Source organism: Artibeus jamaicensis, unplaced genomic scaffold (assembly GCF_021234435.1).
Source record: "Artibeus jamaicensis isolate MK-2021 breed Jamaican fruit bat unplaced genomic scaffold, CSHL_Jam_final contig_777, whole genome shotgun sequence".
Taxonomy (NCBI): Eukaryota; Metazoa; Chordata; class Mammalia; order Chiroptera; family Phyllostomidae; genus Artibeus; species Artibeus jamaicensis.
Genome location: NW_026521966.1, coordinates 510,517 through 524,052, shown reverse-complemented (window position 1 = coordinate 524,052; position 13,536 = coordinate 510,517). Strand labels below are relative to the sequence as shown.

Here is a 13,536-nt window from a genome sequence, read left to right as displayed (position 1 = left end):
GTGGGAGTACACGCGCGTTGGTGGGCACAGCAAGGGTCGAAAGGGGGGTGCGGGGGTAGCGCGACCACCTCCTTGGGGAGCGCGCCGGAAGTGGCCGCCCAATCCTGGTGTCCAAGATGTTGGCTCCGCGCCCGAGTTAGAAACAGGATGAGCGATGGTGGCCGTGGAGGGGGCCCCAGTGGAGCAGGAGGCTGGGGGTGGCCTGGAGGTGAGACCCCGCTGCGTTCGCAGAACTGGTAGCCCTGACGCCCTCCAGGAAGCGGGGTGGGCAGCAGATCGGAGGCAGGAGGCGAACCCACCCCTTATTTCTGGGTGGGAGAGGCTGGGGCCTCCAGGACATGGGTTTGTGGGGCCTGGGCTGGGCTTTCTGACCCCTTGGCCCTCTTCTGGGTCTCGGTGTGCCCCTCCCACGGCCTTCCCCCATCTCACTGCCTCCCTCCCTACCCCTTGCCCACCCCCTGCCACCCCGCTCTAGTGTTTTCCAGTTTCCTCCTGTGCGTATCGCAGACTGCACCTCCCCCAAACCCAGACTCAAACCTTAGTCGTAAATTGACCCTATTCCTTGCCCAGCTCTGTGGCTTGTAGGTTGTAACAATGGACGAAATCTGGTTTCTAAGCTCCAGGAGTAACGGATAGTCCCGCTGGGAAGTCTAAGCTGAACTACAGGAATAAAGTGCATGCTTCAGACGTGTTCTAATATTTGATCTAAACTATTAGCACTGTTGGAGTTCAGAGGAGGGGGATGATTTAAGTCTGGTCTCTTCTTTGTAAAGGTCTGTATATCATTTTAGGAGTAACTTCAAAAGTCATTTTCTTTGGGAAGCCTTCCCCTACCTCCATTTTTAAGCTTCTCATCTTTTTAAGCTTATTTAGCTAGTGCTAAGTTCGTAAACTCTTATCGCCTTGTTTCAGGTGTGTGTCTGCGTGTGGTACCAGCCTCCACTCTGGGCAGGGACTCTATCTTTGTTTAGCATCACCTAATGCATGCACATGAGTATGAATGAAAAAGGATCGAAATGGTGCCCTGGCCAGATAGCTCAGTTGGTTGGAGTGTCATCCTGTACACCAAAAGGTTGCTGGTTTGATTCCCAGTCAGGACACATACCTCGGTTGCAGGTTTGATCCCTGGTCAGTGCATAGGGGAGGCAACCAATGGATGGTTCTCTCTCACACTGATGTTTCTCTCTCTCTAAAATCAATTTTTAAAAAAGGATTGAAATGATTAGAAGGTACTGACTGAGGTGGGCCTGCAACAGTGGGAAGTATTTGTATAAGTCAGAGGTTGAAAAATGATGGCCCCTGGCCAGAACCAACTGTAGATATATTTTCATAGTTCATGGTATTTGTTTTTATTTGAATTAGTGATCAAACTTTTATATCAGGAAATTTCTTTGACATCTACTTACACAAAAATCTACATTTTCACTACCTCTTGGAAAATCAGAAGATGTAACCAAATAAGGCCCATGCGCCTGCATGGTGCTATTAGTAGGAGTTGAGTAGCAAGTCACTCCTTTAGACTTTGTCTAAAATGTCCAGATTCCTTATCGTCACTAATCCATTGTCTTTCCCTGACACGGAAGCAAAGTATCAGTTGTCATTTATCACCTAGTTTGCTGCACTCCTGATTAACTGCCTGGCCTCTTGCAGCCCTTTGAGTTCTTGATTCCAGATGTAGAGAGAGGTGAACAGGGAGGGCATTGCGAGTAAGAGAGTCATGGGTAAAGGGATGGAATGGAGAGCAGCCTAGTATATGGAGAAATTAGAGAGGATTCCAGAGCATAGGTTTGCTTTTAGGTGAATCATAGAGTTGGGCTATTGTTATGGGTTGAATTATGTCCCCCTCCAAAAGATACTTAAGGTCCTAATCTTCAGTATCTTAGAAAGCGATCTTATTTGGAAATAGGATTGTTGCAAATATCACTTGGTAAAGTGAGGCCATACTGGAGCAGAATGGGCCCTAATTCAGTGTGACTTGTGTCCTTATAAGAAGATGGCCATGTGGAGGGAGAGACAGAGGGAGAGTGCCACGTGAAGATTGAGTCAAAGATTGGAGCGATGCATCTACAAAGCAGGGAACACAAGGATTGTCACTAGATGCTAGGAGAGAGGTATGGAACAGTTGTTTCTCAGAGCCTGTGACTGGCTCTGGGTACCCTGTTTGGATCTACAAAGTGATCCAGTTTGTGACTGCCTCTACTGGGCCCACATGTGCATGGGAAGGACCAAGCTGTACACCAAGGCGGGCTTCCACCAAATCTGGGGGCAGGTCAGCAAAAGGCCCAAGCATCCAAAGATCTCTCTGCCTGCTGGCCGCCTGATAGGCTCAGTCAGTGAAGGAGTCTTTGGCAATATTCAGGTTGCATGAGAAAGGTTTTCAGTGAGCACATGGAGTTCACCAGATTGATAGAGGTTCAATCTCAGTGCTAGTGCTGGGTCTGAGGCCACTCAGCAAAAGTCCCAGTGTATACCAAGTTTAGCTTCCCCCTGCTGGGTTTCTGCAGACCTTTGTGGTGGGCCATGGTGTCAGGAAATCATCAGACTGAGGCAAGCAGAATTTATCAGGTCCAAGTAGACCAAGATTTGGCTGTGTGAAGAGAGGGCTCTGCACCAGTGGGGAGTGCAAGAGAAAAATAGCCTCTGTCCTTGAGACACACAACTTAGTCTGTCCCAGATTTTTCGAAGAGCCCAAGCTCAGCACAGCAGGGCCACCAGGAATCCAGGAGCATGGAGTTAGTCCCTCCCTCCACCTAGATATCCCAGGTGGGGGAGTACTAGTCAGGTTTAGGGGAAGGGGGGAGGAGTGGCCCCCATCCCAGAGCCACACAACTCAGTCACTGACACCCCCTGAGTCTGCCTGGACCTCTACACCCCTTCCCAGGCAGCTGACTCCTTAGCTGGGCGTGGGCTGTGAAAGATGGGTGACAGGGAGTCTGGAAGGTGGGGCTACTGCCTTCCCCAGGCTGACGCCAGAAGGAGAGTAATACTCCTACCAAGAGAGGTGGCATCTGCAGTGTGGGAAAGGGACTCAGCACAGGGATCCTGGCAGCTGCCCCTTCAGCTCTCTCCCCAGAGCTACAAATCCCCAATCCCTCTTCAAGAGACTCTAGTCCACTCTGCTCTCCCTCCACCAGAGCCCAGAGTGGCTGTGGTTGATGTATTTGTGCATTGGCCCTTTAAAAGAGCTCCTGTGTCCCTAGCAGACTCCTGTCTCTCCCTGGCAGACAGAATCCCCACCGATTTTCACAGTCAGATATTGCATGGGCTCCAATTCTGGCCCTGGTGCTCTGGGCCAGGAATCCCAGCATGGGGTTGAGACCCCATGCTCCTCAGGGGGAACCTTTGCAGCTGAGATGTCCCTCCAGATATCAGCTGCAGCCCATGGGAGTGGGGCCAGCCCATTTCACATCTCCCCGCCCCCCCCAACTTCCTATCAATCTCAAAGTGGCTTCTTCTGTTATCCTTGGTTATGAGACTTCTGTTCAGCTTGTCTTCAGTTGTTTATTCAGGTTGATGGTTCTATGTTTTAATTGTAATTGAGTTTGGTCCTGGGAGAGAGTGAACCACCTACTCCTCCACTGTCTTAGATCTTGGTCTCTCACATTTTTAGCGGGAGAGGCAAGATGAGCTACTGAGACCAAGGGTAATAAAGTAGGAAGTAGTAGATTTTTAAATAGAAGAGAGAGTATGGAGTATTTGTTACTGGCTTTCCACTGGGCAGTTTTTGAGCAGCAACTTCTATGTCAGAATTCAAGATGCTGCAGGATGCAGCTGTGAATTAGTCAGAAAAGGATTCTGGGCACCAGATCTGTACTCAGTTGGAATCTTAGCAAGGAAGAGGCAGAGTTGGTCTTACTGGATAAGGACTCCATCCTCAACATAGAATCCATACACTCTAACTTCTTGTTCAGTTGAAAAAAAATGTTTTTAAGATCTCAGTGGAATTAGAAGATTAAGGATTCCCAATGGCTTTGACCCTTGGAGGCAAGATTCTGCAGCTCTTTGGTAAAGGATAGCTAGCCTGACCTGGCATTAGAAATTCATAGCTTCTTGACTTGCCCTGTGCTTTCTCTCTCTGTCTTACTAGTCCTGTTAGACCAATAGATGACCAAAACTCCACTCATCTTCAAATCTCAGACCTGTTCCTCCCATCTTTGAAAACTACTCTTCCTCCTGTGTCCTCTGTCTTCATAAACAGCACCACATCATTGCTAAGGTCAAAAACTGAAAGGACATTCTTGACTTCTTTCTTTCCCCACATGCAGTTACCATGCTCTGTTGATTCTAGGCTGTACCACAGGAGACAGTGCTTACCTTGCTGGTCACTGATCATACTATCTTGTTATCCATTTACACATATGTCTCCCCGCCATTAAACTGGAAGTTCCTTGAGGGCGAAGACCACATCTAGTGTTCACTTTTGTATTCCCAATACCTAGTACAATGTCTGGAACACAGTGGGTGCTCAGTTAATGTATGTTAGGCAAACAAACCAATAAATGACATGAACACTGAGGCCCTTTCTGCAGAAACTCACTATAAAGTTCAGCTATATTGGACTGTAAAGAACTAACCCCTGATCAAGCTTATGTTTCAGATACTGTTCCCTTCTGCTTCAGATATCCTCTGAGGGAAAGAGTTCCTTAAACTACTTCCGGTGGAATTGGATGAAAAATTTGAGTAGTGTGGCCACCAGTCTTTGAGGAGAGAGCTATATAGGACAAAGGACTGGGTACTTTACCATTCCCATGCCTGTGGCAAAGTTTGATTCTAATGATTCTTATAGAAGAGTGCTTTTATCAGTATTTGCAAATAATGTATTGTTTCCCCTTTCTAGCCCCTTTACTACTTTGCTTATATTACCTTCATTTTGTCCTAGATCTAAGATGAAGTTATACCGTGTATTCATTATCAGCCAAGATCCAGTCAAGAGACAAAAACTATACCAGTTATTGAAACAAGGGACATTTTATATAAAGAATGTTTACCGAGTAAAAGGTGGTTAACTACTAAAAGGGTTACAAGAAGACTCTGAGGAATATAGAAATAGATAATGCAGGAGGCAGCCTTACCTCGCTTTGAGGGAAGTAAAGAAGGAGGAAACCAAGAATTTAGAAGAGGACTTCATAGCTCAAAGCTGAGATTCAGATGTTTTTGAAGAGGTTGTGGCTGCCAGAGGGACACATAGCCTGATGGTGGAGAAGAAGCTTACCAGAGGGCATAAGCCAGAGCTAATCTGTAAGAGTGGCCTGCCTAATGCAGAGAAATTCACTGTAGGGTATAGACCGCCTGCTACGTGGTGGAAAACTCATTGGAGGGCATGGGTGGGCCACAGCTGGTCCATCACAAGCTATTAAGCCTCCCATCTGTTGACTTGTCGGCCCTCCAAAAAACAAAATTAGCTTACTAGTATCAGGAAGAGAAATCCCTTTTTCTGTGTATGCCTCACACTGCTCCTTCAGCGCCCTCTGCTGACTGAGCCAGATGACAGGAGAAATGTTTTGGGGTCCAGCTCCACTACCAAAAGTAGGCTGAAGAGGACAAAATGGGACTGTATAACACAGTCCCACTTTTGTATATAACAAACATCAGCAGTAGGTGTCTTTGGAAGGCAGGATCAAGGGGTTATAGGTGCTTATTATTTTCTTAGCATTTTATTTTTTTATAATAAACATGTAGTATTTTTATAATCAACAAAAATGTTACGGAAAAAGTATTTGTAATTTTAAAAGATTCTTTCTCTAAAATTATGAAAAAATTATTATGAAATACATTAAGAGTTTGAATCACTTTAATGGTATCTGTTGATTTCCTGTCGTGAAAGATAGGTAAAGCAGCACAATTTATACTCACTCCCACCACCTCTCCTCCTCACAGTGCAATTTTTATAATATAATTATTTTAACATTGTCATGGTTTCATTCACTTCCTATTCTACAAAAATAATTTCCAATTGTTTAATCTCAGTTCTGCGATTAAAATGATTCAGTGCTCACCATCGATTTTTTTACATTGTCCTCTCAATTCTTTAATGTTTATTTTAATTTATTTCTTCATTGGCTATATTTCAGGCAAGCAGTCCTTTCCAAAAAGAGCGCTCATGGGTGTCAAAGTCCATGAGTTTTTTTTACCTACCTGACAATGTTTTCCCATGCTTTTAACATGAAAGTGCATGTTGCTGGGTAAAAACTATTTTAGAGCACACTTTGTTTCTCTTAATAACTTTATGAGCATTACTATATAGTCATCCTGGGTATCAGGGTGTGGATTGGTTCCAGGACCCCTGTGGATACCAGAATCCACACATACTCAATCCCTTATATAAAATAGTGTCATATTTGCATATAACTTACACACATCCTCCTATCTACTTTAAATCATCTCTAGGTTACTTACAATACCTAATATAATGTAAATGTTTATACTATATTGTTTGGGGAATAATGACAAGAAAAAAGTCTGTACATGTTCAGTATAGAAGCAACCATCATAGGCCTAACTATGAAGTACATGTCAGCAATAATGTAACTTTTTTAAAAGATTGTATTTATTTATTTTTAAAAAGAGAGGAAGGAGGTGTGCATGGGGCAGGGGTGGGCTGGGATGGAAGAAATAAACAGAATACTGTACTTGAAAAATAACTAAATTTTTTTTAAAAAAAGAGAGAGGAAGGAAGGGAGAGAAACATCAATGTGTGGTTGCCTCTCATATGGCCCCCACTAGGAACCTGGCACTGGGGACCTGGCCTGCAACCCAGGCATGTGCCCTGACTGGGAATTGAACCAGCGACCCTTTGTTTCCCAGTCCCGTGCTCAATCCACTGAGCTACACCAGCCAGGGCAACAATGTAACTTTTTTTAAAAAGACTTTCAACAGTAGTTGGTTGAATCCACAGTTGTAGAATGCTAGGGTGTGGAGGGCCAATTGTGTTCTGTCTGGCATTAAGGTTAACTGTGGAGAAGTGTAAAGTCAACCTGAAATTCTCTCACACATTACTTGCTTTTCTGCCTACATGCCCATTTGCTCATTTGTTCCTGAAATATAGTTACTTCACCAGGAGATATCTTGGTGTTGACTGTTACATATCAACTTTTTATTGGCTACAACACACCCTTCCAATAGAGTCAAGTCCTCATTTAAGCAACATTTTCTTCTGTTACATATTTGAATGTTTTTATTTTGTTCTTCAGGAATACTAATTTTATGTATTTGAATATCTTTCTATTGCTACTTGTCTTCTCTATAATCATATTTATATCCGTTTCATTCAGTATGATTTCTCTGGGCCTCATCCTGTAGTGATTATTTTGTTGTTTCTTAGGTGAATTTCATTTACATAATGCTTTAGTTTTCTCTTGCATTTCTTTTCTCAGACCTTTCAAAGTAGTTCTCATTTTTTATTATTTTATAATCTATAATCTATTTTAAAGCCTTATATCTCTTCTTTGAAATAATGGAGAACTCTGATGCTTCATATCAGTTCCTGTGGTATTCATCTCAGATGTATGCTCCTAATCCCTCTGTTACTCCTATTCCTTTCTTTCCTAAAACAATCACCACCACCTATTTTCAAGCATACTTCCCATACAGTTACCTTAATGATCATGACTGCACAGTGAATGAATCAGACTCTCCATTAAAGATTACCATGGGAAGAGGCAGAACTAGGGCACTTTAGAACCTTCATGCAGATTTGCTGCCACAAACACCTTCTCATCTAATCTACAGTCATATCTCCCTTCAGTTTTTGGTTTCCAGGAGATCAGTGTGGCACAAGGGAAAGCCCTTTAAACCACAGGCTTTTCCTAATACAATTTGAAAGTCACACTGTCTACTCCTTCTTCAGCTTGCTTAACCTCTGTCAGTGTTCCTTAGCTAGAACTAGGCGGAAGGTAATAGAGATGATCTGCAAGCATGGCTCCCCGCTTTAGTATCTCTCTCCTCTGATGTGTCAGACTAGATGTCTACAGGGACAGTCCTTGCTTTCTTCATGACTCCCCTCCTGCCATGCTCTAGATGTCGTCACTCTGATCAGAAGGTCACTGAATGTGCCATTCAGAAATATGAACCTTCTGGAGATGTCTGTATGTGGCCCTCTTTTTTAAGATGGAGTTCACCTCATTTGTCATTTTTTTCATTGTTTTCAGTGGCTTTTGAGAAGTGCCTTTACCATCTATTAGCCTGTTTTTAATTTTTGAACATGTATCAAACAAAAAAACACTTTATGATAAAGGCAGTTCTTTCCAGTATTTTACTTGACTTATTTAAATGAAATCCAGCCTGGATATAGAGGTTTATCCTAGGGACATTTTACCCACTAATAGTTGGGCTTAAAGAGTCAACATTAACAGTAATAATAACAGCAGATGCCACTAATATAGTGGCATCTATATGCCATGTGCTGTTCTAAATGTTTCACATATATTTATTCTCATAACAACTGTGAGGTAAATGTGATTACTATCTCCATTTTAGAGTAAGGAAACTGAGGGACAGAGGGCTCCAGCGACTTGCCTAAGATCACACAGTCAGTGAGTGAGGGAGCCAGGATTCAAACCCAGGCAGTTGGCCCTATTGTCCATTCGGAGTCTGTGTTTTTAATCATTATGTTGTATTACCTCTTATTCATTGCAAAAAGATTAATGACTACAGAGTTCATAGCACTAGGGCCAAGGTGAAATGGCTCACTCAAGGAGCTCAGAAGTGTGTTTTTGTGTGGGAAATGTCAGGGATTTGAGGATATAGACACGTAAAAATAGTAAGCTCATATGCTTCCAGTCACAGGATACAAAGTTGCCATACAAAAGGAGGCAGTTCTACCAGAAAGAAAATGCCAGGTCTGAGAAAGGGAGAGTTGATTCCTATTAAAATGACAGGCAAACATTTTTATTCTGAGACATATTTTCAAAATTGTTTAACTGTTATTATTGGGAGGAAAGGGTAGGGTGCTAGTTATTAATTTATTGTCTCTCAACTCCAAATCTACCCTTCTTTGCCTTGCTTTGCTTCTGTTACTGGATCTCAACCATTCCTCCTTTGCCAGCTGGCACAAGATTTATACTTTTGTCAATAGAGGATACTAGAGGAACAATGGGAGGCCACTGAAAAAGAAGGGAACTCTTCTAGTGCTGGTGTGTTTTCATTACACACAAGACCCGCCCAGTCTCTACCCCATCAAAAAGGCCATTCCCTAGGGCCAGCTCCAGACCATCTGCCTCCTCCCTTGAATTTTCCCACCACCCCACAGACCACTCACACACACCAGCTCCAGCCTGCACCTGACACATGTCTTCTCTGCTAGTAGGGTATGTGTTCCTGTGGTGCCACAATCTCTCTAAAAAGGTCTGAATCTCAGCCCCAGTGGGGAAGAGTCCTCCTCTAGTTTCTTTGTTCCTCCTTCTTAAACTTCCCAAAATAGACAGATGTGATTTTTGTACTTTAGGAATTATAGGATGGCCTACTACCTATCATTTCAGATTCTGAGACCAGGGATAAAATGAAGAACTGGAAGGCAAAGATGAAAATTTCTGAAGAAAAAGATTTAGCAAGGGCTGTACCAGAAATACTCTAAAAACAAATCTCCCAGGAATGTGGGTTAGTCAAAACCAGTGATCCTGAAGACAGGTTATTGTGACATTGGGTAAGGCCCTCAGAGAATGTGGTGAAGCAGCCTCCTTCCCAAGAGAGAGCCATCAGGGAAGTGGATTTCATCCCCAAGAAAGCCATTGCAGGAGAGATAATGAAGGAGGAAAAATACTTTCTGCCGAAGAAAGATCCCACAGGTATGACATCTGTGGCCAGAGCTGCAAACAGAAGTCAGAAGTAACTGAACATCAGAAAATTGATACTATCAAGAAAATCTATGAATATAAGGAATGTGGAAAAACTTTTAATCAGGGATCAAGCCTGGTTATACATCAGAGAATTCATTCAGGAAAGAAACCATACATATGTAATGAATGTGGGAAAGACTTTAATCAAAGTTCAAATCTTATTATACATCAGAGAATTCATACAGGAAAGAATCCTTATATATGTCATGAATGTGGGAAAGACTTCAATCAGAGCTCTAATCTGGTTAGACATAAGAGAATTCACAGTGGTGAGAATCCCTATCAATGTAAAGAGTGTGGGAAGGCCTTCAAGGGAAGCTCAAACCTTGTCCTACACCAGAGAATTCATAGCAGAGGGAAGCCATATGTATGTGATGAATGTGGGAAGGCCTTCAATCAAAGCTCAGATCCTATAATACATCACAGAATTCACACAGGAGAGAAACCCTATGAATGTTATGAATGTGGACAAGCCTTCCTAAGTTCCCTTGTAACATCAGAATCATACTGGATTCAAGCCTTCAGCAGCGTTCACGCCTTACTGAACACCAGAGACTCCACAGTGGAGAGAAACCCCATGAATGTCGTGAATGTGGTAAATCCTTCAGTGGGCGCACAGCTTTTCTTAAGCATCAGAGACTACATACTGGAAAGGAACTTGAATGTGAAAAAGCCTGCACTTCTGAGTTGGATCTTATCAAACAACAGAGAATACATAGGAAAGAAAAACCATATGAATGTACTGAGTGTGGTAAAACTTTCCGGGGAAGTTCAGATCTAATTTGGCACTGGATAATTCATACTGGAGAGAAACCGTATGAGTGTAGTGAATGTGGGAAAGCCTTTGGCCAGAGGTCTCACCTTGTTACACATCAGAAAATTCATACTGGAGAGAAACCCTATCAGTGTAAAGAATGTGGGAAAGCCTTCCGGCAGCATTCACTCATCATTCAGCATCAGAGGATCCATAGTGGGGAGAAACCCTATGAATGTAAGGAATGTGGGAAATCCTTCATCTGGTGCACAGCTTTTCTCAAACATCAAAGACTTCATACTGGGGAGAAACTTGAAGAAGGTGAGAAAACATTCGGCATGAATGAGTTGTTTAAAGAAGAGCAGAGAGTTCACCATGAAAAAAAAAAAAGCTTGTCTTGGTAATCAGTGTGGTAGAACTTTCCGGAGCAGCTCAGACATCATACATCGTCACTCATGCTGGAGAAAAACCATATGAATGTAAAGAATGTGGAAAAACCTTCAGTCAGAGCTCAGACCTTATGAGACATCATAGAATTCATAGTGGTGAAAAACCTTATGTATGCAGTAAATGTGGGAAATCTTTTAAGGGGAGCTCAGATCTTATTAAACACCATCGTGTTCACACTGTAGAGAAACCCTATGAATGCAGCAGCTGTGGGAAGGCCTTCAGTGGGCATACAGCCTTTCTTAAACATCAGAAACTTCATCCTGGAAAGGAACTTGTTGAATGTGAGAGGGTTTTCACACAAGACTTATTCTAACAGGTTGCACAACCTAATGAATGTAGAAAAAGCCTGGTGGAAATCACATCTTATTACACTATAGAGGATTTTTATTATTCAAAACCATTTGAAGAAAGGAAAACATTACAAGAGTCCTAGTGTATGGAAAACATGTAAGTATAGTCAGATGGAAAAGTTCTTGGACATAAAATAGCCTTTTTCTGCCTCAGAATTATATTGGAATATGGTCCCCAGCATATAATTACTTGACAGTGTTTTAGGCAACTTCTGTTGTTACTAAATCATTATAAATCTCTTCAGCAACAACCCAAAAACTAAATTCTTCATGAAAGGAGCCCTTTAAATCTTGACTACCTAGTCCAGTGACCAGTAAAAATCTTAAGTACTTTAGTGTGATTAAATATTTCTCTGGGATGAATTCTTTGCCTTAGGTAGGTGTTTTACACATATTCTCTTTTTTCCATCCTTATAAAAATATGCTTATGCATATGCAAAAATGCTAATTAGAATGAATCCCTAATTGACAAGAAACCAAAATAATAGAAATGACAAGATAGCTGAAGGCCAGGAGGATACAAGAGCCACGTGACGAGTTTCCCCAGAGAAACAGGAGTGACTACTAGTAGTATCAGGAAATGAAAGACCAAGGGACAGGAGAACAGTAGGTTTTGGGACTAGGATAAGACTGAGTGCTGGGACTGAGCATTTAGGTGACATGGGTTGGTGGGAATTCGAAGAAAGCATCTGCCATGAAAGTTCAGTCGATTATAGGGAAAGTGGTTTTCTCTTGAACCAGGACTTTAAAATTGGGCACAGCTTATTTGAGAATTGAGGAGTCTAAACAGAACTCTGAAGAGGTCATTATTTAAGCTGCCAACTAATTTGGTAATTAGGCCCTGCCTCTGGGCAAACTCACTCCTTACATATTTCTTATACTCTGAACTACTGGCAGATTGCATCTGAATTTCCATGAATCATCAAATAAGAAAGCTCCTGAGAGAACCATGTAAGGCAAGGAGAATTTCAACCTCATATCTTTCATCAGTGGGAGTAGCTTATGAGATGCATAGAAGGAATCAGTGGTTCACAATGGGATGGTTTTGCCTCCTGTGGACATTTGGCAATGTCCAGAGACATTTTGGTTGTCACAACTTGAAGAAAATGTTGACTATATAAAGTCCAAGGATGTTGCCAACATCTTAAAATACACAGCCCTACCCTCCTCCCGAACAAAAAATGTTGACACCTTCAGACCAGGTGGTCTCAAGTATCACTAGTGCCATTTTTGAGGAACCCTACCCATGGACATTTAAAACACCAGTCACCTGAGGCCACTTAAGTGAGCATTTCAGTGTCATGTGGGCAGTGGCAGTGTGTCCTGGGGGAACTCATAGAAACCTTTAATTTAATTAGGAGGCAATCTGGTGTGGAGGGAGCACAGATATGGGTTTGAATTTCAGTATGATATATTGCTTTCAGGACTGGAGCAAACTATGTAGCCCCTCTGATCTTTATTTTCCTTATTAATAAAGCAGTAATAAAGTAATCTTCCTCATGGAGTAATTGTGAGTTATTTTTAAAAATATTTTATTGCTTATGCTATTACAGTTGTCCCATCTTTTTCTCCCCTTTATTCCCCTTTGCCCTGCACCCCCCTTCCCACCAGCATTGCCCCCTCCCTTAGTTCATGTCCATGGGTCATACTTATAAGTTCTTTGGCTTCTCCATTTCCTATGCTATTCTCAACCTCCCCCTGTCTATTTTGTACCTACCAGTTACTCTTCTGATTCGCTATACCATTTCCCCCATTCTCCCCCACCCCCAATTGTGAGTTTTAAAACAAAATGAAGTATTTGTAAGCAAACCATAAAGTGTAAGATACCGTGCTGTCTTGTGACTGGTATAAAGAATATGACCTGTTAAAGTTCAAGGCACTGGGGAGCTGTAGTATCCCCAGAGGGGCACCCTGAACATTAGTGGGATGTCTTGAAGTGGAGAAGCCCATCTATACCATGCCACACCTTCCCAAAGCTGGCTGCTTGTGGATGGTGGTACAGAGCATGCATACCCCCATCACTGTCTCAAATGTTAAAGCTCTTTAATAATCTCACATATACATAAATTAATATTCTTTTTACATCAGAATATCTTTATATTTAGGAAGCAAAAGAATTTCAAAATGGCTATTATCAGTGATACACCTG

General features: G+C 42.4%; 1 protein-coding gene across 1 annotated transcript; it reads left to right on the top strand.

Annotated features, from left to right (window-relative positions):
• Window positions 1-161: 161 nt before the first annotated feature.
• Window positions 162-12,774, top strand: ZNF594 (zinc finger protein 594). Its single transcript, XM_053672596.1, is given in 6 exon segments — window positions 162-208; window positions 9,477-9,734; window positions 9,737-10,336; window positions 10,339-10,970; window positions 10,972-11,033; window positions 11,035-12,774. Coding segments are annotated over 5 exon segments (1,848 nt in total). The 5' UTR covers window positions 162-208; window positions 9,477-9,496; the 3' UTR covers window positions 11,351-12,774.
• Window positions 12,775-13,536: the final 762 nt, after the last annotated feature.